Source organism: Podarcis gaigeae (assembly GCF_964106915.1).
Source record: "Podarcis gaigeae genome assembly, chromosome: 12".
NCBI lineage: Eukaryota > Metazoa > Chordata > Lepidosauria > Squamata > Lacertidae > Podarcis > Podarcis gaigeae.
Window position 1 is genome coordinate 18,420,569 of NC_139688.1, and position 26,526 is coordinate 18,447,094.

At 40.5% G+C, this 26,526-nt stretch overlaps 1 protein-coding gene across 6 annotated transcripts in view; it reads left to right on the forward strand.

Moving 5' to 3' along the window:
- The window catches only part of PARD3 (par-3 family cell polarity regulator), a 563,676-nt gene that overhangs the window by 233,791 nt on the left and 303,359 nt on the right, over nucleotides 1-26,526 (forward strand). For all 6 annotated transcript variants that reach the window (XM_083704625.1, XM_083704626.1, XM_083704622.1 and 3 more), the window contains one exon: nucleotides 20,498-20,676. In XM_083704625.1, the coding sequence (XP_083560751.1) occupies nucleotides 20,500-20,676 (177 nt within the window). In that variant the 5' untranslated portion in view covers nucleotides 20,498-20,499. The remainder of the gene's footprint in view (nucleotides 1-20,497; nucleotides 20,677-26,526) is intronic.

The following is a 26,526-nucleotide window of genomic DNA, read 5'->3' on the forward strand; positions in this document are numbered from 1 at the left end:
GATTTAAATATACTTTGAAAATAGAAATAATATCCCTATTGTATTTCCTTTTTAACTTGTGAAGTGAAGCATGGCATACAAATGGTATTCTCAGGATTTCAAATAATTACCTTCTTATACTGTTCAGCTTCTATTCAGCTCATAAAACCCATCCAGTTTCATGGTAGTTGCAGATCCTGATTATTACATGTTGACAAGATCATATATCTATTAATTAGATTGGAGATGGGATGCAAAATTGCTGTAATTATTGTAATTTTCCAGCTAATTGTAGGGTTGGTGGTGAATATTTTACTTCTACCAAATGAAAAACAGTATTCCATCCGAAATTGTTTGGTAGCAGTTGTAGATATTTCTCTTTTTCTCCTTTGGTGCTTTGCATTTTTATTATTCCCCCACCCGCCTCCGCCTGCCCTGAGTATGCTTTTTCTAAGTACCAAATGGGCTACACCTTTTGACAATGCAGCTCATGTGGCAAAGCCTACATTTTGTTCTGCTGTTTGCATGCATCTGAGGGGTAACAGAGCAGCCTCTGTTTCGACGCACTGTCTAGGCGTATTAAGCTAAAGCTGAATGATCTGCTGAGAGTTTCATCTTCCTTTGTTCAGGTTGCCTTGTTCCCCCCCCCCCCCGCCACTTTTTTGGTTTGTGTTTAAATTGTACCACCTTCCCTAGAAAGGAAAAAGGTTAGCTAGATCAGCTCCAGCTGAGAAAGTAATATGCATCTGGACTGCCATTACCCCCTATGCACAAGACATAAAACCATGCATTCTCTGCAATAACCATGTACTGTGTGCATGGAGAGATGGCTTAGATTGGATTTTAGCAACAAATCAAGAATAATACTGGGGAATAAAGTCTTTGTGCTATTCTGTATAGAAACACTACAAGTCTTCCTTCCTTCCTTCCTTCCTTCCTTCCTTCCTTCCTTCCTTCCTTTTTTAAAAGTTTCTTATCTCCTTGTTTTTAACATTTATTTTTATATAAAATATTACCTAAACTAAATTTTCTGCTGCTGCATTTATTTAGTTTAGAGTAACTGTGTACTAGATAAAAGTGCATTTTTTATTATTACTAAGTGGGTATCTGTGTACTTTACAGAAGATGTACATAGGGAGCTTGCTGTGGAAGATGGGTTGAAGCAAACTGATGCTTATTCCCTGCTGAAATGTAGAAACTGGAGGCGCAGGTGAAAATTGCCAAACCTAATGAGCAATTTGGCAGATAAGACAGGATGTCAGGCAATGACAGTTCAGCCGCAGCGGCACTGCCTGTGAACCAACTTGTTTGTTTCAGAGGACTGAATTTAAATACTATAAATGTGATCGCTTGCCATCAGATAGCAAACAAGAGCTTTTCTCCTAAATATGTAGCTGTGCAAGCTTTAAAACATTTGAAGTGGTTTAGAAATGTCTGTCCTTCCTTCCTCATTAAGAGTTTATGTATATTTAGAAGTGAAGAAACTGGGCAGCTTTAAAAAATAGCAAGGGAATATAAAACAACTCATTAAATCTTCAGATCATCCTTATATTAAAAAATAAGAGATAAAATGTGTAACTAAAATATCTCTGTGCTTATCCCCTACCAGTAAATGCCTGTTTCTTTTCTTTTCTTTTCTTTTCTTTTCTTTTCTTTTCTTTTCTTTTCTTTTCTTTTCTTTTCTTTTCTTTTCTTCTCTTCTCTTCTCTTCTCGTCTCTTCTCGTCTCTTCTCTTCTCTTCTCGTCTCTTCTCTTCCTTTCCTTTCCTTTCCTTTCCTTCTTTCTTTCTTTCTTCTTCTTCCATTCTTTTTATTAAGTCTTGAATCACTACAGTACTGGAAAATGTTTGCGCTCTGGTTTTGGTGGTCTAAAAGGTTAGTAAACTTCAGAGCCAGCCCAAAATTTTATTTATTGACCCATCCCTGGCCATATTCTATCAGACCAGGGGTTGGACTAAATGACCCTCATCACCCTTTCCAACTGTGTGATACTACAAAGCAACTACTCTGCTTCTGCAAAGCCTGTTCAGGGCAGGGGGAGCCTTCCTCCTGCTGCCCTGAAGAGGCTTTGTGTTGCTTTCACTGAAGCCAGAACAGCAAGAGGGATCACTGCACAGCAATCCCTCTTGCTGTTCTGGCTTCTGGGATTCAGAATATTTTTTTTCTTGTTTTCCTCCTCCAAAAACTAGGTGCGTCTTATGGTCTGGTGCCTCTTATAGAGCGAAATAAACGGTACTTTGTCACTTGCTGTAATGGTTCTAGGGGTTGCTCGTGCGTAAGTTGCCGTCACTCCTGGCTAGGTTTCCTGGTTGAACCCTTTCTGTCTGGACAGCCCTTCACTTCGTGGCCGTCTCAGTCGCTGGCAGAATCCGTCAGTGGGCGTTTCTTGAACTTCTTCCAGCAAAGAAGTTATTTGACGCCAAGTCTCCTCCTACTCTTCCTGTGTGGAAGTCTTCTGCACAGGGAGGGTGTGGGCAGCGGAGTACCGTGCTCTCCCCGCTGGTCTCCGGTGAAGAGTCCTGGAGCCTCCTCTCCAATTCCCCCATCTGCCCCCCTTCTCCACTGGTGTTACGCTGATTTCCTTCCCCAGCAGATGGGCTGCCTCTCTCCCTACTGGGACCCTCTCCGACATCCCTCTGGAGCCTTCCCTCCGCCTCCAGCTCCGATGGCAGTTCCCTGACACTTGCCCTTACCAATTTTATTTCAAAATTTGTCAGATTGAGTGCTGTTTCAAAAGGCACACATTCAAAGTCCAGTAGAAAGTTTAGATACTGGTAATGGAACAATTTTACCCTGTCCTTCCTTCTAGGAGATGGGATGTCCAAGATTTCAACACTCCCCCCCCCCATTAGGATTGTGAGATTGGCTAAACGTGAGAGATAGTAGCTGGGGCCAAAGCTCAGTTGTAGATTATCTGCTTTGCATGCAGAAGTCCACTGTTTCAATCCTTGGCACCTCTAGGTAGGCCTGTGAGAGAGCCCTACCTGAAACCATGGAAAGCCACCTCCAGTATTGAGCTAGATGAACCAGTGGATCTGACGCAGTGCAAGACAGCTTTCTCTGTTCCTAAGTCAGCCAGAGACATTGAGGTGGGGGCAAGGGGCAGACACCCCTCCCCAATGAACCATTAAAAAGTATGATTTTAGCATTTGTAGGAGCAAAATGTACTGGCCTCCTCCTCCTCTTCCTTCTTTATGAGAAACTAGCCTGCTCCCCCTTTCATAGTTTTGCTTGGCATCCCCCAACAACAAAATCCTGTGGATATCTGAGTGGTGATTTGATCCTGGGTTTCACACAAGTTCAGTACTCTATGATCTACATCATGTCGTGGTTTTGCTCCATATTGATCCAGAGCAGACCTCAATGTATAGTTAGCAGGGTTCCCAAAAAAATAACTCTGAGGCAATCAGCTTCATTCAGCAGAGTTTACTGAAGGCAAATGAGCATAATGGTCACAAATCCAACTTTTCTGGATTGGCACAGTCTTATAAGAAATCCAGTTGTGGCAAACCTAACTTAAATTTACAAGAAGATTAAAACCTTAACACTTAAACATAGTATGTACAGAACACCACTCTAGAAGGAAAGAGAGACAGAAAGTGAAAACCAGGCTCCTTCTGGCCTATTATTATAGGACACCATGACCTATAGAAAGAGATAACAGAACCAGTTTGAACCAGCTGTTCATCTTCTCTGAAGAAATAACCCAAACATCAGGAACCTTCTGCCTGTTTCCAGGCAGAATAGAAAACTTACTTGTCAGCTAGAAACTTCCAACTTGCACCAGCTTGTATAACACAGAGAAGCCTCCAGAACCTTCTTGAATTAATTAGAATAGGAAAGATCTCTACACTTTAAACCAATACTTTCTGTACCAAAAAAATGCAGACCTGACAGTATACAGCATTGTATCTTAATGGGGAAGGAAGAAGAGAGTCAGGCAAGCAGGCAAAGACAACATCAGGGGGTCTACTCCAGTCAGACTGTTCCCTCTGCCCCTCAAGGGTAATGGACGCAATCTGCTCTGTATGAGGGAAGTAGAGAACAAGTGAGGCAGGCATCAGGGTCTGCTCCAGAGTGCTGCCTCCTCAGCACAAGGTCAACTGTGACACCATTTGCCCTGAGTGAAGGAGCAACTGTTGCCATCTCCTGCTTCCATGCTTAGTTTTGTGAGCACGTGGTTCTTCAAGTATCTGTTGTGTTTTCAAAATGTCGTGAGGTTCTTTGGGGACACTAGCCAGAAAGCAGGATATAAATCAACTAACTAAATAAACAGTACTAAATTGTCTCTCCAGAGTAGACTTAGCGGGTGTCTTATCTTGACGTCTGTGGCTGACTGGCTTTCTGAAGGAGGACTGGCCAATTCACACCAATACTTGGGCTTGAATTTCCTAAGTGTGCCAGCTCCTTGACCCTAGCCTTGTGCTTGTGTTCAGGCACTGCACTGAATAGTGGGGATTTTGCACATCACTGCAACGCTACTGGGTTTTGTTTTATTTTATGTTTGCCATTAGCAGTGGCATGGGAAAAGCTTAATTCTAAGCAGCTTCTATGAGTTCGATGGTCATGTGAAGCCCCACAGAGACCATTCGCCTGAGGTGTTGATGAAGCTGAAAAGGAACCACCCACAGCAGGCGGCTTGTGTTGTTCTCTTCTTCACAAACAGATGTCATCCCCTTGAGACCAGAGAAGCGTGAGTAGGTGGGCCGAGAGATTTCATCTGTGGATACACCCTGTGGTGCTGTCTCATCAAGGGAGAGTTGAAGCAGATAACAAACTAGGGCTGGAGCACAGCTGTTTCTTTTCCCTGAGTTATCCAGGGAGCCGTCTGTGTTAGCCTCTTCCGTGAAAAGTAACACCCACCCTCCCAAAAGCAGGAGAGGGAAAACTGCATCTTGTCATATGAATCACATGCCAGAAACAGTTCCCCAGAAATTTAGCATTTAATTTAGTAGGTCACGTACCTCCTTACCTTCTCCATAAATTCACTTTCATTTAAAATAAAGCCAGGTGCTTTCCTACCACCTTTAACTGGTGATGACAATTTCTGCTAGCCTCTCTCATGCGCGATTTTGTAAGCACCGAAGCCCAGCAGATAAAAATCGCTCCTTTTTGCAGCTCTTGATAAGAATTTTTTTTTTTGTTTATCTATCTCGACTGTATTTATTTTTCATTTCCCTTTAGTGTGAGAAATTGCTTTGCAATCCCATTTTGAGTTTGCTTTTTTATCTTTTCTCCCCTTCTCTCCATCCCCCAAAAGTGGCAAGATATTTCTAAGTAAGTAATCCCTGTCCATCTTGAAATGGAAGCAGCGTGACTCAGGAAGAGCTACTGGCCCAGTATTTGTGACATGTTTGTGACAAAGATAGGTTAATGCGGTCCTAGGCTGGATCCAGGGTTATTATCTAAAAGCACATTGCACAGCAACTTTGAAGCTAAGCAGGCCTGGTCGGTACCTAGGTGGGAGACCACCTAGGGTCCCTAGGTACTTGTGTTCCACTCGGAAGAAAGGGTATTAATGTATAATGACGATGATCATGATTATATATTAGATGTGGAGGTTCCTTTGATAGCTTTTTTGGGGAAAGCAACACATAAATGATATTACTATTAATAATTTTATAACAACAGTCTGTCATGAGCACAAACATTAAGGTAAGTCCTACCCATTGTGTCTTCAGGCTGCGAAGTATAAAACCACTGATGTCTTGATACAGAGCTTCCTTGCTGGCTGAATTTCAGCTTTGCAAAGCCTCCTTGAAAGGTCCCCAGTGTTTAATCTTCTCGCACAAATTTATTTTAGGCATGTTTTTATATAGTTATTGGATGTTTTACTTTCTAGGGATTTGTTGTGGAATGCACACATACTTTAATGTGTCAAGGTTTGGTTTGTAAGCTGCTTTGAGGTGTCTCTTTCTGTAAGAAGCAGGAAAAGTGTTAGGTAAAGACAGAAAAGATACAGATTTAACTCTTTTTGTACATTGAGTTCACTAGGGATGGGTACATGCTTGCTTCTCAAATTGACTCTAGAGAGGTAAAATTTAAGAAAGGAGAGTGGTGTCCGTTCCCACTGCCATGGCCATGGCAACTATCACGGCCATTAATGACAAGTCGAAGGAAGCTCATGGGAGAGGAGGTTTGGGACTCACATCAGCCCAGCAAATTTTAAATTCTCAGGAAAAATAACCTTTTTTCCGAGCATTCTCTAAAGTTGCCAATCCCAATCCAAATTGAGCCTGGGGGAGCTCACTTATCTCTCATTTTGATGATTGCAGGCAGAACTTGCATTTCTTTATGTGGGTCAGGTTTACTATTAAACTCTTTGCTGTTGAGCTTTGATATATGTAATGCATTAAACAGCTTTAACTGTCAGCTTCCATGATTTAGCTTTCTAGATGTGAAAATGTATGATTTACTGTCTTGTACAGTACTGCAATATTCTATATGCTGGATTTTATGTCCTCTAGCTGAGAATTAGCTTTTTGCTTTCCTTTGGCAGGATTATCCACCACCCCACTTTTTATTTTATCCATTCTGATATGAAGCAGTTATGGAGTTTAGAGAGACAGGCCCATGAAGTATGGCAAATTAAGATTTTGGGAATTTACCTCAACACCAAACCAGTAGTATTCAGTGGGCTCAAGCTAAAGTTTTAACCTAGTAGGTTTCCTTACCAGGTCAGAGAGTTGGGTCCATTTTATTTTTTTTATTAATTACTACAGTGATTTTTATGCTGCTTTTTAGTACCAAAATCCTTTCAAGTTGGCTCATGATGAAACAAAATCAAAATACAACATTAACAACCCAAGCATTACAGCCACAGACCTATTAGACATGTTTAATACTTTAAAACTAGTGGAGCAGCATAAAAGCAAAAATAGCATACATCAAAATTATAGCTTCAGTGGAGTCTTGGGTTTTGCGTGGGCAGGGAGGGTGGTGGGTGGGTTGGAGAGCAAGAGAGGGGGTTTGCACAGCCCTGGTGGAGAGCAGTGGGGGGGGGGAGTTCTGTGTGCAGTCGGTAATGGTGATTCTGAGTCAGAGAGGGAGAAACGGGTGTCTCTGTGTTCCATGGGCCTGTTTTTTCCCATTGTAAACACCATGTAATGGCTTGCTTTGAAGTCATTTTTGCACCAGATAAAGGAATTTTTCCTAATTCCCCCTGACCTGACCCTTATTTTGCCCAACCTCTCCTTTATTTTGCCTGACCAAAGGTGGCAACCCTAGAAAGTATCCATTTCATTGGAGTTGTTTTTCAATGTAATAAATTGTAGTTTAAACAAATGGGAAATATTTCATCAAATGCTTTACACTAGTTCATGAAATTTAGTTAGAAGTGTTTAGATAATTAGGCAATAAATGAGTTTCATTCTAGTATCTCATGAAGTTGGTAATTGTCTACAGAAACTCATGTTCTCAATAAAATAATTTCAATCCCTCTTTTTAAAAAGTGCAACTGGACTGCCTTAATTAGTTGAACAATGCTAGCATCTGCATACATGCATTTAAATTGGCCTAATTTCATGCAGTGCTTATATTTATGCTGTGATTGGCCTAGATTTTGGGTTCCAAAAAGAAAATTGAATTCTGCACTAAACTTAATTTTCGCTAAGGTGTACTCTAGCATACATTTTATCCGTGCATTAATTGCAAAAGCAGTAGTTATTTGGAACTGAAATTACCTGTTGGTCTAAAGTTGTTGCTTATATTGCTGTGACATGTTCTTTTAGATGCATTGCTATCATACTTCAGGGATGGCTTCTTTTATTGTGCTGCAGCAGAAGCCCTAAGATTTAGTGGGCATCCTCTACATCACAGTCCTTCTGGTTCAGACCAAGCGCCCATGTAATCCAGCATTCCATTTTCCAATGACCAATCACAGTGCCTCTGGGAAGCCCCAAAGCAAGACACAAAGGCAGTAGTCTCTCCCTTCTTTGTTCCACAGAAGTTTGGTACAGTGGTACCTCGCAAGACGAATGCCTCGCAAGACGAAAAACGCACAAGACGAAAGGGTTTTTCGTTTTTTGAGTTGCTTCGCAAGACGATTTCCCCTATGGGCTTGCTTCGCAAGATGAAACGTCTTGCGAGTTTGTTTCTGTTTTCTTAAAACCGTTAATACCAGGGTGCACCCGTGCTTCGCAAGACGAAAAATCCGCAAGATGAAGAAACTCGCAGAACAAATTAATTTCGTCTAGCGAGGCACCACTGTATTCATATTCTATTTTTAAACTGCTTTGAGGTTTTTGGTTTTTTTTTAAAAAAACAATCAAGTGAGCCTGCAGGATTGTTCAGTCGGTAGAGCGTGAGTAGGTGGGCTGAGAGATTTCATCTGTGGATACACCCTGTGGTGCTGTCTCATCAAGGGAGAGTTGAAGCAGATAACAAACTAGGGCTGGAGCACAGCTGTTTCTTTTTCCTCAGCTATCCAGGGAGCCGTCTGTGTTAGCCTGCAGGATAGTTCAGTCGGTAGAGCATGAGACACAAGGTTGTGGGTTCGAGCCCCACATTAGGCAAAAAGATTCCTGCGTTGTAGGGACTAGATGACCCTCATTGTCCCTTCCAACTCTACAATTCTATGATTCTAAGTGGTGCAAAACTTTATTAAATAAATTAGAAAATATTGTAGTTGTTGTAATATTTTATAACAAACATATTGCTCTGCTTTCCTTTGGACCACATTAGTGAGGCCGAGAGGGGGATCTTGTCATCTGTGCAGCCCAGGACCTCCATATATACTGCCCAGGCTTGCATCCAGAGGCACACTCCATTGTCTCTTGAGACAGGAGGAGGCTAACTAGCAATGAAGACATGGTTATAATCTGTGTGATATATTTATTAAGAGTCTGGCATCTTCACTATACAGTTACCATTGTATACTAAAGTCCCACTTCTTTACCCTGGCCTTTGACCACCTCCTTACTCTGGCTGCCCTATTCTTGTGATTGTAATTAATTTTAAACTGTATTTTAAATTGCTGTCACCTGCCCTGGAACTTTAGGGTCAAGGATACATAAGTAATAAATAATCAATGCTCATTAGCAATGGTAGATGCTGGACTAGAGGGGCTGTTGGCACTTCTTATGTTCTTATTGTACTGTGCTGGCATCCATCTCTCTCGGGAGACAATGGAAGAGTGTGCCTGTGGAGCGAAGTCAAGCTATTGGAAAGTTACAGTGCCTGCAGTGGCTATAAAGAGCGATACAGGAGAGACATGTTTTGTTGCAGGTGGGTCAGATGAAGGCATCCGATTATTCTTATTATTATAAGCTATGTCCCAAAAGCAGAGCAGCTAACCTTTAGCCTAAGCTGCTGGGGATGATGACAGCTTTTTAATAGAACTCTGATCTATTTCTGATGAAGGAAAATGTGCAGTCAATAAGCATCATAACATCAGCAGGACAGACCATAGCTTTGTGGCAGAGTACATGCTTTGTCCTAGATTCAATCTCTGGCATTCCCTGTTAAAAGGCTCAGGTGACAAGTGATGGGACAGACAGGGGCATAAGACCCAGAAGAGCTACTTAAATACAGAAAAGGCAGCAGTGAATTAGATGGATAAATAATCCTCTCCAGTTACAAGGCAGCTTCCTATGTGGGCATGTTGAAAGCTGCAATTCTAGACCCCAACATCAACATTATTTTTCTACTCAAGGGGGCCAACTGCAGAACATTAGTATTTATTAGGGGATGACATGCACTCATAAACAACTACACATTTCCCTTGCCCTCTGCCAGGCACCCTCCCTTTTTTCTTGTTGACGGCTGGCTACAAACAATTTTTCATGTCATTTACATGGGCACTCCCAATTAGAATGCAAGTGAATATTTCACAGAAAAATAAATGTGACAAGTTTTGCCTTTCATGGTATTTGCCAGTTGTCTGTGAGAAAATTGGGGTTTTCTAAGCTTAATGCACATTTAAGACTGATTATTTGTATGTCTGCTGCAAATAACAGTGGTTTAGAGACAACTTAGTGGGAGACTAAAGCACTAAAAAGTGCCACCTGTCAGTAACTCAATCCATCAGAGCCTGTCTTTGCATGCAGAGGAAGTCCCTAACTGAATGAGGGTTTGATACCCATTGGCTACCCTCACCTGGTTTTGCTGGCCAATCGAAGCTGTTCTTGGGATATGGTCACTACCACATGCTGACAGCTTCTAGGAGCCACAGGTGAGAGCTGAGAACAGGGTGGTGACGAAAGGTAGGCAGACTACCCCAGAAGGAGGATGGCAAATCCTCCACCAGAGATAATACCCCTCCCTTAACACCCCATACACCCTTTATTGCAGTGGATCTTTTCACTGTCCCAGCATAGTGTCTAGTCTCTCCTATTGCTTTATTCAATCTTCTAGCCATCCATTTCATTCCCTGTTCAGGACATACAAAAGAAAGTTATTCACGCAGCCCATTATTACACTGGAATTCACTCCCTCAAGATGTAGCGATAGCCACATACTTGAATGACTTTAAAACTGGGCTAGGCAAACTCATGGAGGATAAGGTTGCCAATGCCTAATAGCCAGAATGACAATGTTCTACCTCCATTGTTAGAGTCAATATCCTTTCTTACCAATTGCTGGGAATCATAAGTGGGGAGAGTTTTGTTGCACTGATGTATTTATTTGTGGGCTTCCGGTTGACATCTGGTTGTCCACTATGAGAAGAGGCTGCAGGACTAGATGGGCCTAAGGCTATTCATACGTTCACAGTGTCCAGATTTTTTAAAAAATTTATCTTACAAAATTGTACTTCCACCATTCTCAGTACCACCCTGCTTCTCTCTAAAAAAATCCTTGACTCCAGCTTGTAGTTATGGGTTGGAGGAACATGGGCTGGCTTTCATATTGTTAGGCTGCCTTGTTCCCCTATTGAAGGAATGGGCAGATTTTTTTTTATAAAGAGTAATGTATGTAAACATAATAGTTTTAAAACAGGGGATTTATACCACACCTGCATGGTTGCATAGTCTACCTTTAAAACAAAAACAAAAAACCCCCACTAGAATCTCATGTTTTCCCCGAAGTGAGAAGAACTCTTGATAGACTGTCATGGCAGACAATCTGATTTCCCTATCCACCAACACACTCAGATTTTATTGCCATTTCTGTACAATTTGCAGATTGCACTAGTGGGCTGGGCATTAACTTTGTTACCAAATTTCCATACCAATACTGTTTTGAATAATAAATGCAACTAATAATTTTAAGTTTGTTTATTAAATGCAAAGTGGTGCATACAGACTTGATACAAGGGGATATGATTATTATAGTGATAATGAGCATTATTTGGAAGCTGCATAAATAAAGAAATGGCTTGGGGCAGCATTTAGTTTATACTGCAGGAGACTAGGAATAGGCACAAAGTATTAATTCAGGAGGCACAACAAATTGGAATTTGGGTAGCATTCAATTTTCATCATAATTGTTCTCCATTTGCTTGGGCCATTATCAGTAATTTAAGGGAATTAGAGATTCTCCTCTTAAAAGTTTCTAGTGAACTCTTTAGAATAGGAATTGTCAAACACTTATGAACCTGCGTGCATTCATTTCCTATTCATGAATGCTGTGTAGCAGTGAGATGTGTGGATATGCACAATACTAGAAATTTGTTTCCCTTCTATTGTACACTGGTGAGCTTTTTAAAATCTGATCTTCTGATCTTTGCTTCTTGTTAAACCATAGTGCAAACTTACCAAAGTTGATTAAATTGGGAACTAATAATAAACCAGTTAGTGTAAACCAGGAACTAGCAGGGTTCTGAGGAGTGAATGGAAGTGGTAGCAGAGGCTGAACCCGAGGAAGGGGGTAGCAATTTATGGAGTTTTGTGCCTCCTGCAAGATAGGAGCCATAGTTGGAGGATGGGGAGGGGTCTGAGCAGTTGGAGGAGGTGTAGGAAGAGAAAAATACATCTTTTGCCCCAGATGCTGGCTGTAAAGGCCAGAGGAAGGTGCAAGGCATGTATAGCCAATGTGGTACCCTCCAGATGTGGTGGACTATACCTCTCATAATACATGGCCATTGGGCATGGAGGCTGGGGCATGTGGGAGTTATAGTCCACAACATCTGGAGGGTGCCAGCTTGGAGGAGGCTGGTTTATGGTTTCTCCACTTGGCTCATGGCCTAAGGGAAAGGCTGTAGCTCAGTTGCATGCAAGAGATCCTCTATTTAATTCATGCCATCTTTCTGCACTGCAAGCCGAGTGAGCTGCTGCTAGCCAGTGTAAATCAGCTTTCTCCAACCTGATGCTTTCCAGATGTTTTGGGCACTAGCACCCATCATCCCTGTCCATTGTCCATGCTGGCAAGGGCTGATGAATGTTGTAGCCCAACAGCATCTGGGAGCACCAGGATGTAGAATGCTTATGTTTATATTACTGAGCTGCATTGATTGTCTGGCTCAGTGGGTATTTTCATGTCTTCTACTTCATGCCTCATCTCTGAGCTTCCAGCATAGCCACTGCTGGAAACAAAATGAAATGTTTGAGTCAGGAAGTCAATTCTTCTGTTTAAGGTCATAACAAACATAAATTCAATCTTTTAATCCAATTTACCCACCACATTGCTTTGTGGAAATTTGTCCTGGGATAAAAGTTTACAGGGAGGATTTGACTCACCCTGTCTTCCAGATAGTCAGATTTCACATTTGTAAGGCGCCACTCTCCCCACATTTTGTGAAATTTAGCTTACCAAATTAACATTCTACCCACATCCCTAGGCATGGGTCTGAACGCTCTTTGGTGTCTGAAATGTGAGGCTTCTAAGGCTTCTAAGGCATTTCCTTTTGGTAGGTTTCTATGAAAACAAAATCAATTGTAGAAAGAAAGTTTCCCCATCTCTACTATACAGGCTTAAAACTGTCAGATGATACCCAGTGTTTGGCTTCTGATCTGAAACTGTGTTGAGTGTGACTATTAGATAATGAATGTTCTCCTCCCCTCACCCTGAATTTTTTTAAAAAGAAAACAGTTGGGAAAGGGGGGCGGGAAGTACACATTAATCATATCCTTAAAATTCTTCAAAACACCATTTTTTTTGCTATGGGTTGCCTTTTGGGTTAATTGTTTTGCAGTCACTTTTGCATATTTCTAGGGAGTCAAAAATGTGGGGGAGGGAGTTTGGTTTTCATCTACTTGGCTTCACAACCACTCTGAGGAATATATTGAGGGATACAGTTTATACCTTGTTTAACAACAACAACAACAACAACAACAACAACAACAAATTATTAATATTTATACTCCGCCCATCTGGCTCCGCCCATCCCTAGCCACTCTGGGCAGCTTCCAACAAAAGATTAAAAATACATTAAAACATCAGTCATTAAAAACTTCCATAAACAGGGCTGCCTCACAGAAGTCTATGTTCATTTCATTTCACTTTTGATTTGTATACTCTCTTTCTGTATTACGATACACAAGATGGCTTGCAAGCTTTAAAATAAATAAAATATCAAAGTAATATTCAGTAATTCATTTTAATATGATAGTACACAATAAAATTAATTCTCAAAATACCAGCAAATAATAATTAAAAATTCACTCTTAGCAATTACAGTAAATAATTATTAAACAATGATCAATAAAAATAACAGCAAGTCACAATGCATAAAATACCACAATACGTACAGAACCATGTAAAAGAATCAAATTGAGCACCAAAGGCACACAACTTATATTATTATTCTTTTTAAATCCCTGAACTCCTCTTCTCCCTTCTCATTTCTTAGCTGTTTCTGCTGTTCTTAAAATTGTGACCTGGCTGTTGCTTACCTGGACTTGATTGAGAGTGGGCGAGGTGAGGCTTCTTGCCCTTCTTTGCAAGATGATGAGGTGGTGGTAGATGTTAAACTTTCCAAGAGGAGATGTCATTCCCAGTGTTTTACCTATGAATACAAAGGAACCGTAAATGTAAAAAGTTGTCTTCTACTGAGTCAGAATTGGTCCATTTATTCCTGCATTGCCTATTCTGATTAGCAATGTTTTTCCAAAGTGTTTCTTAATCTAGTTTATTAAACACCCCTCCCCCACAGACTCATACTCTCACTCTTTTCAGTTTAGAAATACAGGCATTCTCTGATTTTAAATTTCCTGTAGTAGAATATTCCCCTGCATCTGTACAATCCTGTTCCCTAATGTCAGCTTCATTAGAATACACAAATTGAAAAATCAGTAGGCTGGACAGGGGTATCTGTAGCATCAGGAATCTTTATAAACTGTAATGTTAACTATTGGGTTTCAGACTTGCACTGTTAAATCTATTGCTTTCTCAGGTGAGTTACAGTAACTACTTCACTAGGCTAAGAGATGTCTGTATTTCTTTCATAGGCAGCTCTCTTGTTTGATCTGCTGTGTAGATACTTTTCCTATTAAAAGATTTGAAAGAAGCTTTGTAGACTAAATGCTGCACAGGTATATATTCCAAAAAGGTAAAAACCTCATCTCTTTTTTTGTGGTCTCCTAAAGTTAAAATGTGTTTTGTTTGTGAAGTATATACATTTTCATCTTCATCTGGTAAATAGGCTTATTCATGTTATGGAGACCAGCAAACTAAAACATCTGGGTAATTCTATGACAAAGTTAAGAACAGCGTTAAATTATTTTAAGTAGTTGAGTCCTGCTAAATGTCTCTCTCTACCTCCTGCTCTCTCACACATACATATGTGTACAGCAGTGTAACAAAAGGCAAATACTGCAAACCAAAAATGTCTGATGTAGGAATATCGTTCCATTGAAACACTAACTTCCAGTGATTTGAATGTGAGAGAACTTAGTTGCCAAACCAAGCTGGACTGTTGGGAGGAAGGATCCTGCTTACTTCAGCTGGATTCATGGGTGTTGTAGGGATGAGGAGGCTCTGGACCACCAGAATTTGTCATATTCCAGCTCCCATTAGTCCCAGCCAGCATGGCCAATGGCTCAGGGATTATGAGAGTTGCAGTCCAGTAACACCTGGAGTGCCACAGGTTTCCCAATCCTACCTAGAGGGTGCCATAATTTGTGTCTATAGCTTATGTGCTCTGACATCAGACCAAACATCGCCATTAGCAATAGTTGCATTTGTGGATGGCTAGGACTATATTGAGAAGTATGAATGTATAAAACCCCAAACGTTATGCACTGTAGAATGGCCAGCATCAACATCAACAGTATTCTCAGCGATTTATATATACCTGTTTTGTTTAACACCCTGGTCGGACGCTGCAGGTTCTTCATGCTTTTCCTTTGCACAGTTGGTGTCTGTGCTTGGTTACCTAGGAAACTGCTGTTGCATGGAATTTGATTTGCTTGGTTGTCAGAGTTATATGGCTGAAATTTGAAATGGGGAGTGGTGGGCAGAGAAGACAAACCAGCTAAATGCCTGCAAATTCAGCTGTTGAATATTTGGCAGCTGAGGCAAAGCAAGAAAGGCTTATAAAGAGGTGGTTGGGATCTATATTTGTGGTTTAGCCAAGCCAAAAACATGGTTGAATTTGGATATTTAGGATTAAATTCTGTTGCTCACCTTAAAAACATTTCTTCCATTTCTACTAAAAAATAAATACCACCCAGTGAAGTTAGTGCTCTTTCATTGAGAGTATACCAAATTAAGTGGCATCCTTATGGAAGTGTTTGCCCATCCATCTATTTCTTTATTTGTAAAGCATTCTGCCACATGCTTCAGCTTAAACAAACAAACAAACAAACAAACAAACAAACAAACAAACAAACAAACAGATCTTTGACACTTTTCTCTGAACATCTCCATAGCACCTAACTCTAGTATCTATAGGTAATTGCCAGGATTAAGAATTAGGGATACGGCGCATGCACTTTGCTGTCTCCATTGCATCCTCACTATTCCATATGGCAGAGTTTTTCTGGGTTCCTCCCTACTGAGATCATACTGTCCCACCTGTTGTATGCATTCTGATAGCAACTTGAGACCTATTTGTCCTGACAGGTGTGTGGCCCTCAATGATATATCATTTGTACTCAGATTTGTATAATATAAATGTGGTTTCTTTCTGCAGTACTTTGTTGTGCTTTTACTTTGTTTTAATGCTGTACCATTGTCGTTCATCTCCCTTGGCTCTGATAAGGGCAAGATATAAGGGCAGAATATAAGAAATATAAGATAATTACAATGAAGCATAGGAATGGGGAAGGAAGTGTTAGTAGTAGTTCAGCTGAGGTCAAACGGGATTTATTTTCCAAGATAGAATTTAGTTCAACCCATCACAAGTACTGGAAGGTGCATGTTCATGCAAAAGCACACTTCTTATTACTACCATTCAACTTGCTACTGTGAAATTATTTCTAGTCACTATCTCCACTTTGTTATCTTGCAAATCCTATTATCCTTTGAGGATTTAACCACAGGTAATAGCTTACTTAATCAGAAACCTGCTCTTCTGTTCAGGCACACAAAATTTCCTTCTCATATTTCATTTATCTAAATACTGTTGAGTTGATAGCAATAAATATGTTTTCGTAGCTACCGTATTTTTTGCTCTATAAGACGCACTTTTTCTCTCCTAAAAAGTAAGGGAAAATGTCTGTGCGTCTTATGGAGCGAATGCAGGTTGCGCGGCTAAGCGAGAAGCCAGAACAGGGAGAGGGAGCGCTGCGCAGCACTCCGTCTCGCTATTCTAGCTTCGGGGTTAGCTGCACAAAGCCTCCCCAGGGCAGCAGGGTACCTTCATTCTGCTGCCCTCCGGAGGCTTCGTGGGCTGTGGGCTGTCCCAGAAGCCTCCGCAAGGCACGGGGATGAAGGCACCCCGCTACCCTGGGGAGGCTTCACACGAAGCTAGAACAGCTAGAGGAACCACTGCACAGCGCTCCCTCTAGCTATTCTGGCTTTTGGATAGCCCCGTGAAGCCTCCGCAGGGCACAGGGATGAAGGCACCCCGTGCCCTGCGGAGGCTTCGCACAAAGCTAGACCAGTTATCCCAGCGGCTATCCCAGAAGCCAGAACAACAAGAGGCTATCCCAGAAGACAGATCCCTCTTGCTGTTCTGGCTTCTGGGATTCAGAATTTTTTTCTTCTGGTTTCCTCCCCCCCCCCCAAACTGGTCCTATAGAGCGAAAAATACGGTACTTAAGTTTCTGCACATCTTTATGATATTTCTCTCCTCTGCTTCTTTGACTTCGTAAAAAATTATTGTGCAATGTGTTGTTAGATTTCCTATTTCTAGTGCTTATTTAAAATGCACCTTAGCTCCAGAAGCAAATCAATATTTACAGTGCATTAGTGCCACAGAGAATTTGAAGCCTTGTGATTAGAGTTCATTGCTGATTTATCCACTCTTCAAAGCAACATTAGACATCAAACACTATCTGCCATCATCCAGGAATTTGTGACACCGCACTGGGCCTACACATGCTTTCGTCTGGTGTTTTAATTATTTAAGCTCTTTTCCCTTTGATTTTTCTAACAGGGATATAATTCTGAAATCTCTAAATTAAGTAAACTAGGACATTATACCTAACAAATTTATATTAGGAAAAAATGTTCACAGTTCCATTCTTATTTGTATGTTGTCCCAGGTGGGTAGGGAGACTTGTATGTGGTTGGGAGAGGGAGGGGAGCTTAATGACTACAAAGCAAAACAATGCTGATGATTAATTAGAGGCTGGATGAGATGAATATGTCAGATCAGTTTCGGTGGAGTATTTTGTGTGTTTTGTACATATATCTCTGATTCTGGCCTTAAGCAAATGCTAATAGTAATACCCCCCTTTTTTTAATGCTGAAATGCATTTTGGATATGTTTAAGCAATTAGGCATCCTGATTGACTTTTGTTGGTAAAGTATGGATATTAGCACTAATCATTGACATTTGAATATAGATTCATCCTGTGGAAAGACTTCATGCTGGCAGTAGACTGAAGTTTCATGTCATGTCTTCTCATTAGCCCTGCATGTAAATCTTTTGGGAGGGGGACGGGGCACATGAAAAGAAGCATAGAAGTAGTATTTAGGCATCTCATTATACTGACTTCTGGGTTGAGGAATTTATGATGAGATTTTGGAAATTGCAGGCTAATCAGTGAATGTATTATTACTGGCTTCATTATTTTTGATTTCTTCTGATACATATTAAAATTTGGGAATCCCTTTTCATACAACTACACACACACACACACACAGAGAGAGAGAGAGAGAGAGAGAGAGAGAGAGAGAGAGAGCGCTTGGAGGATGCAAACTTAGATTGGCTTTGAACTGTGGATCTCTCTACAAACACCTAATTAAAGCATATATGCTGTCTTAGACTTTTGACTATCCAGGAAAGAGATCTGGCAATGGTGGATAGCTCAAAGGATATGTCAGCTTGGTGAGGAGCAGCAGTGAAATGGGCCTATTCTGTGTCTGGGATTATTAGAGAAAATATTGGAAGTAAAATGGCTTGTATGGTATAACTTGTGTTATTGTGCTCAATTTTGGCCATCCCTTCTAAAATAAGATGATAGAGCTAGAAAATGAGTGGTCAACCACACATCAGCCACAATTATCAGGAAGTGTTATCTTATTATCTTATCTTAGTGTTTGGGGCTTCCAATTATCTTAGTGTTTGGGGCTTCCTAGTAAGTGTTTGTGTGTGTGTGTGTGTGTGTGTGTGTGTGTGTGTGTGTTTGTGTGTATGAATGAGATTGGTCAAAATTCTCTAGTGAGAAAAATATATATAAATAAGATTGGTTAAAATTCTAGTCGCTCAGTGAAACTGATTGACAGTAATCTCAGCACAGACAAAAGCAGGCATTTTTCATGCTGCATATAAGTATCTTACTATATTTGCTGCCAAAAGCTGTGGTGGTGGGTTTTGTTTTTTTTACACGCTAGCCTCAGCCTATTCCCCCAATTCCATCAGCTGGGTTTGAGAACATAGACTTAAGGTCTGAATTTGGCCCTGGCAATTTGTAAGACTGCTTAATATGCTTGAAAGCCTCACTGAAGCACATAAACTGTGTACTATTATTATGTAAGAAATAATAGATTCTTCTTGATATATGTTTCTAATTATTTTTGCTTTGTTTTTATATTACATTTTGCCTCATTAGTGGCGAACATATCTCTTCCAGTGTGTTTTCTTTGTTGAGCGTATTGGAATGTAATAAAAATGTGTGGTATTTAAACAGGGAAAATAGATAGCCTAATGAAAATAAAATGCATTTTTCATTTTTACTTATTTTTCCTGTTTCCCGAATACCATGCTTGAGAACTTGCTGCTTTGGGGTTCTCTTGGGTGCTGCTTGATGCCAAAGAGGTTTAAAAGCAGGAAATCATGCTGCTAAACAAATATTCAACATAGCAATATCCTTAAACTATATAAACCTTTATGTTTGGAACCATGGTGCTCTTTTGGTTCTGTGCCAACCACAACAAGTCTTTCAATCTTGATCAAGATATCTAAATGCATAAAAAGGAGCAATGTATAAAAGAAGCGTGAAGAATAGGCTGGTCAACTGTTGCTCCTGTATAGGAAAAGCCTCCTCCTCCATCAAATATATGTGTCAGCAACCTGTGCAGTGTTAAAACTAGTTAACAAGCCAGAACATAAAACCAGAGTATAATCTGGGTTAGTTTAAACTAAATTTTAATAAAACAGGGATTAAGAATGTGTGGTTCTCTCAGTATTGCTAGACTTCTATTATCCTTCATAACTGGGTAAGCTGGCTGAGGTTGATGGGAGTTGAAGTCCAACAATCCCTCTAAGGGGCACAGGTTACCCATCTCTAGGTCAGAACAAACCACAGTTCACCAAGTTCATATGCAGTGTGGAGCTGTGATTTGCTCTGAAGTGAAAACAGATGCTTTCCTGTTGAAAAAGGAGGGAGAACATGGGAGAACATGTGAGCTGTACTGCGATTCATTTTCTATCACCTAAATGCTGCTTATGCAATCATATGAAAGAGGCCACTGTCTGTTAGTATGCAAATGTTCATGATGATACCCTTCATCTACAAACAAGAAATTTAATATTTTTATAATTTAATATGTTCAGTTTGGGCAGTGTTGCAATAAATTCATGGGGAGAAGGGACACAATATCTTCTCCTCCCCTATATTGATAGCCTCTGCTAGGAAGCAGGTCTGTGTGCTAGCAAAATGGCATGGAAGTCTGGACTGTGTGGTGTTTGTTTTGTTTTGAAGGGAGAGAAAGGATTACTCAGGATCTTCACAGTATTCCAGATAAATTATGCTATTAATCATTACTTACAAGGAAAGGAAATATTTATGGTATCTTCACTAGAAGGGCTGTTGAGACTTGATAATGATTGGTATGGGAAAGAAACAAAATTTCATGTTGCTGCTTCAAAGAAAGCTGGATAGGCATCCATCATGGATGCTTAATACAAGTTGTCCTTCTGTCATGTCAGTTGATTGTGGCAGATAACTCATTGGAGTCCATACCATCATGCTGGTTTTGGATATACTAGCAATTTAGTTTCACAGTGAGTGTGTTTATAATTTCCACACTTAATGCAGAAAGATTAAGGACGTCAGCTACATATGATTTTTGTGTCATTTTTATCTCTTCAGATATGCCTCTTCATGTACGCCGCAGTAGTGATCCTGCGTTAGTTGGTCTCTCAACATCAGTCAGTGAGAACAATTTTACTGCAGAAGAGCCTTCACGGAAAAACCCCACCAGATGGTCCACAACAGCAGGCTTCCTCAAGCAAAATACAACTGGTGGCCCAAGGAGTCATGAAAGAAAGGTACTATATTTTCCCCCATCACAAACATTTGAAGAAGACACTACTCAATGGCTCAGCATTATTGCTTTATTTGGAAACCCAAACTTCAAGAAGCATTAAAAACAACTAAAACTTTGATGCCAAATTTAAAATTTGTTTTAAAGTTGTTTAAATTTTAAATTGGCTTTAAGAAGTATAAAAATACACATAGACGTGTCTGTTCATGATGTTCTGTCAATCAAGTTGACTGTGGTGTTGCACAAATAACATTACTACAGACAGGCATTTTTACACTTTATAATTTTTTTTACTTCCTACATACATCCTTGAAGTATGCACATGTACAGGCCCTTCCATTAGAAGGAAATGACAAAATATTCTAACCCAGTTTACTCATCTCATTAAACCATAGTTTAAAACAAAACTGTGGGTTTAATGTGAACAAGCCGCATGCTTGGTGTACACTGCTAAAAGTCCCCCCTGCACTTCTCCCCCAGTTCTCACACTGAATGAGACTGGTAAAATGAATGAAGCTGGTAAAATGTGGACTGGATGAAATATTTGTTAGGCGGATTTGTAGCTGGTTGACAGACCAAACCCAAAGAGTGCTCACTAGCTATTTCTAATCACCTGGGGGGGGGGGGGAAATGACGAGTGGGGTGACACAGGGTTCTGTCCTAGGCCCGTTGTTGTTCTACATCTTTATAAACTACTTGGATGAAGGTATTTAGAGGATGTTCATGAAATTTGCAGGTGATACCAAACTGGCGCTGTGGTGTAAACCACTGAGCCTTGGGCTTGCCGATTGGAAGGTCGGTGGTTCAAATCCCCGCAAAGGAGTGAGCCCCCATTGTTCGGTCCCAGCTCCTGCCAACCTAGCAGTTTGAAAGCATGTCAAAGTGCAAGTAGATAAACAGGTACCTATCCGGCAGGAAGGTAAACGGCGTTTCCGTGCACTGCTCTGGTTTCACCAGAAGTGGCTTAGTCATGCTGGCCACATGACCCGGAAAAACTGTCTGAGGATAAACGTTGGCTCCCTCGGCCAGTAAAGCAAAATGAGCACCGCAACCCCAGCGTCGTTCGTGATTGGACTTAACTGTCAGGGGTCCTTTACCTTTACCAAACTGAGGGGGTAGCCAATTCCACTGAAGACAGAATTGGGATTCAGTATGACCTTAACAAATTGGAGAACTGGGTCTAAACTAGCAACATGAATTTCAATAGGGACAAATGTAAGGTTCTACACTTAGGCAGGAAGAACCAGCAACAGAAATATAAGATGGGGGGGGCATGGACACCTGGCTAGCCATGAGTACATGTGAAAAGGATCTAGGGGTCTTAGTAGACTACAAGCTTAACATGAGTCAAAAGTGTGATGCAACATCAAAACAAGTGAATGCTATTGTAAGCTGCATCAACAGAAGCAGTTTCCTGATCAAGGGAAGTAAAAGTTCCACTTTATTCTGCCTTGGTCAGAGCATACCTGGAGTACTGTGTACAATTTAAGAACAATTGTGACAAGCTGAAACGTGTGAAGAGAAGGGTGTCCAAGATGATCAAGAGTATGGAAACCAAACTTTATGAGGAACGGTTGAGGGAATATTTAGCTTGGAAAAGAGGAGACTGAGAGGAGATATGATAGCCATCTTCAAGTATCTAAAGGGCTGTCTCCTGCTCCGGAGGCTAGGAACTAAACCAAAGTATTCAAGTTACAAGAAAGGAGATTCCAACTAAACATCAGGAAGATCTTTCTCACAGTAAGAACTCCTGCAATCGTCTGGTTGATTACTGTGATAATATGATGCTGGACTGATCCAGTTTTTTCTTCTAAGAATCTGTGAATCCATCTTGCCCAAGATTTTGTTTTCAGTCAGTGAGTAGCCAGATTATTAGGGTTGCAGGATTTGATTGTGTGCTGTTATGGCATATTATTTGAAACTAAAATGATTGCTTTTGCAACAAATTTAGGTTCCTCCCAGTTCTGTTATGCATCCAGTGTAGCCCTTGCTGTTCTGCCATGTTGTTGTAGCACCAAACATTTCCCCATATTTCCTTATAGATCTGTGAGCTTCACAAGCAAAAGTGGAAAAGTACTTCCAGACAGTCTGATTCATAATTTGTGATATTTTCCTCTCCTGCACATATTCTCTGAATTCAATATCTCCACATGAGCAATAATACTGGTAATTAAAGAAAGCAGCAGGAAGCTTGTTTTCTTATATACCTTTATTCTTAAACAGAGGACTTGAAAGGCCTTTCTTTGGTTGTTTTTTAGTTCCTCTGCTTTCCTTATTCTGACCTAATTCTGTCTGTGAGAGTACTTTATTTTATTTTATTTTAAAAAATAGTTTGATATATTTCATTTTCAAAGCTTGGTTATAGAAATCAATTCTCCAGGCTAAACACATTATGCATTACTTTTTGAGTAATGTCTGAAACTTTACAAACACTCTGAAAATGCTCTTTTATCAACCCGGAGATTAATTTTTATAATACTTAGGTGTCCTACCTTCTCCATTCAGCCTGCCTTCTAGCAATAAACTGCTTACAGATCTTTGGTTGAGTAAGCAGTATATACAGTTTTGTTCAATAAAAATAAATTATTCACAATTTGATTCACCATTTGGATAACTTTAGGAGACAAAGGAGGGCACATTAAAATAATAAATTGCTCCACTTTCTATTATTGTCTTGTCCTTTTTCTCTTTTTCCCCCCAATTCAACTTTCCCATTAGTTCTTTTTCTCCCCAGTTACAGCTTTTTTATAATGTACTCTTTGTTGGAGTTCCATTCATCTTCCAGTTCCCCAAATCTCAGACAATAAACAAAAGGCTAAAAAGGCAAACATTCTGGAACTCATTTTTGACCCCTCCATTGCTTCTAAACCTGTTGCAGTATGGAAGAACATAGTTGTACTTGCTGAATCAGTATCAGATAAAGTTATATTTGGTTTGCTTCTTTCCACCTCCTCTTTACAGAGCAGTTGATTTGAGAAAGTTGGCATGAGGGCTGAAGGACCTAGTACCAATTGTTGGAATAGCAGCAGGTGGGGATGACAGCAGATGGGCTTGTTGATAGGATATTTTTCTGGTTCACAGAGCTGGATATATGTTTCTGATGGTACACTTTGGTATGAAGTGCTGGCACCATTTTTAAGAGCAGGGATGGCGAACCTTTTTTGGTTTGGTGGGACAGATTCTTATCTGCTTCGACCACATGAGCCAACTTTTGATGAGTGGCCAGAATGAGCCCACTTGTCAGTCATCTGATATCATAATGATGCCATGTGAATGGCAGGTGGGTGGTCTTGCTCACCTGTCACACATGGGGGTTGGTGGAAATCCTGCACAAGTAATATGCAAATACAAGGTGTTGTAATAGCCAGAGACTTTGATACACATTTGGGACATTCACTTACGATGCTCGCTACACAACCACATGCAAGCCTTACCCTCCCAGCCTAACCTACTTCATAGGGTAAAAAGGTTGAAATACAATAACTCAGAAGTTTTCAAGTGTGGTCTGTGAGCTCCATCTAGATCATCCACAGGAAGATTGTTGAATAGTCAAGGATGTCTGTATTTAGTCCTGCACTTGGTTAAATTAGGACCAGATTATTGAACAGACTAGCTAGGCTCTTAGCTAGAGTGAATGATTTTGATATCAACACTGAAGTTTTTTTTTTTTAATTATTTTGCTTCACCACATAGAAAGGAAAGTCTAGGGGCATTAAAATATGAGTTGCTGATATGCTTTGTAGAACAAAAAAAGTAGTCTGCGAAGTTCCTCAGCAACTTTAAAGTGCCCATGTGGTGTGCAGAGGAGAGAAGTTTTAGAACTGCTCATGTAATCCAATGGATGTCACCCCTGCACTATTTTGATCAAAGGGGGGATGATAAATCTCACAGGTAATAAATAAATAGGCTATTCTCCAGATACTAGCTAGTATTATCATTTTGGATGCCAGGCAATTACTGTTAGCTTTGGAATGCCATTTATTTAGTTAAACCTTCTGCAAGTAGATGCTTTCCAGATGTTTTGGACATGATGGGTGTTGTAGTCCAAAACATCTGGAGGGCATCTTTAGTTAACTGATCATGCAGTCCTCATATATTCATTCAAGTTTTCTTCCAAAAAGACACGGCCATTTTATAGTCAGGTTTTTGCAGGACTTTTTTTCAGCTGGAATTCAGAGGAACTCAGTTCTGGCACCTGTCAGGTGGGCGCCATTACCATTATAAGAGAACAAGGGAGGGGCTTATAATGAGTTCCGGCACTTCTTTTTCTAGAAAAAAAGCACTGGGGTTTGTTTTTTTTTTGCTATGTGTGACCAACAGTGTCTCCCTTCTTTAAAAACTATTTGCCTTTCACATTATTTGCATCTTATCTGGTGAGCTTCATAAGTAGAAAATATGCCGTCTTTCTGCCTAACACCTGATACTCATCTATCTACAGTAGTTACTTGTCACCTGCATTTTACTTTCTCTTGATTGTGAATGCAAATGTGGAGGCAATTAGTTCTCACCTTAAATGTATATATTTGAATATATGCATTTTAAATTATGTAACATAGAGTTTCACGCCCTTAAAATTTACCTAGATACACAGTATTGTGAGGATCCATACCTTCCACAAAGCAGTCACATTTTACAGACTCCAGTTAGTAAACTCCAATATTTTTGCTTCTTTAAGTGTGTTGAGTGTGTACTTACTTCTCTTCCATCCCAGCTGAGCTTTGACACACCGCATAACAGAATATTAGATATAGGTCTGCTGGATTAGATCAGAGAGTAGCCTTATTTCATATCTAGGAATACAGACTGACTTAAGGAATGGAAATGATGACAGCAAGTGTGTGTATAGAGAGAGAGCTTTTCATCAATGTGAGGGGGATGGGTTAACCTCTTCTGTCTGCGCATTTTTGTCCTGATGAGCTCCTTTTTATTTATTTATTTTTAATGTTAAAAAGGGTCAGACATTTAACGAGACATCCAAAGGCATACGGGTATGCTTTGTGGGACTTTGACCTCTCAGCAGCAGACCATGCCATATAACAAATCACTTTTTAAATTCCTGTCAGTTTCAAAAAAGTCTGCAGTAGGAATTGAGAGGTGATGGCCAAAGCAAGGGGTGGGGGTCAGAAGGTTCTGGTTCCAGAGGCACAGTTAACTTGGAGGGAGACCAAGATCATTCAGGACCATGGATAGTGCTTCTGCAAAGCAAGCCAAAGTTTTGTCAGCAAGGTCCTAAACCAAGTGACTGTGGTTTATAGCAGGACTACCTGGTCTCAGATTGGTAGCACCACTCCTTGGGTGCTTCCTCCTAAAGGGCTGGTAACTTCTGCCACTGTGGGATCCTTCAGAGTAATGGGGTTTCCAGATATATAGCTCCCTTATCAGGGCTTTCAGGATCCCCCAAGGAGTCTGTGGGTGCGTCACCATAGGCAGTAGAGGTTTTTCACTGGGGTTTAGAGGATATTCTGGTGTCCATGCACCCACATGGGACAGACGTGGGAGTGTGTCCAGCTCTTCCTCAGAACTGCAGTTATCAGAGGACTCTATTTCCAAGGGGTCCTGTCCTGGGGCCATCAAGAAATGCAAATCCAAAGCTCCATTGAAAATGCAGAAATAGCCACATAGTTCTTTGGATCCAGGCCATAATATATGATTGCACCATGCAGCAGTTTGTCATAGTTATGGAGCTGACAGAAGGAGAAATGACTCTTGTTTTTAATTCTAAACATCACCCAGAACCCAAATCCATTCTGAAAAGCTGCTGAATCTTTTAAAATGTCAATGGACATATAGCCTCTTGCCTATGAGAGCTCATGCTGTATACTAGTTAGCCTTTAAGGTGATACAGTTACCGTTG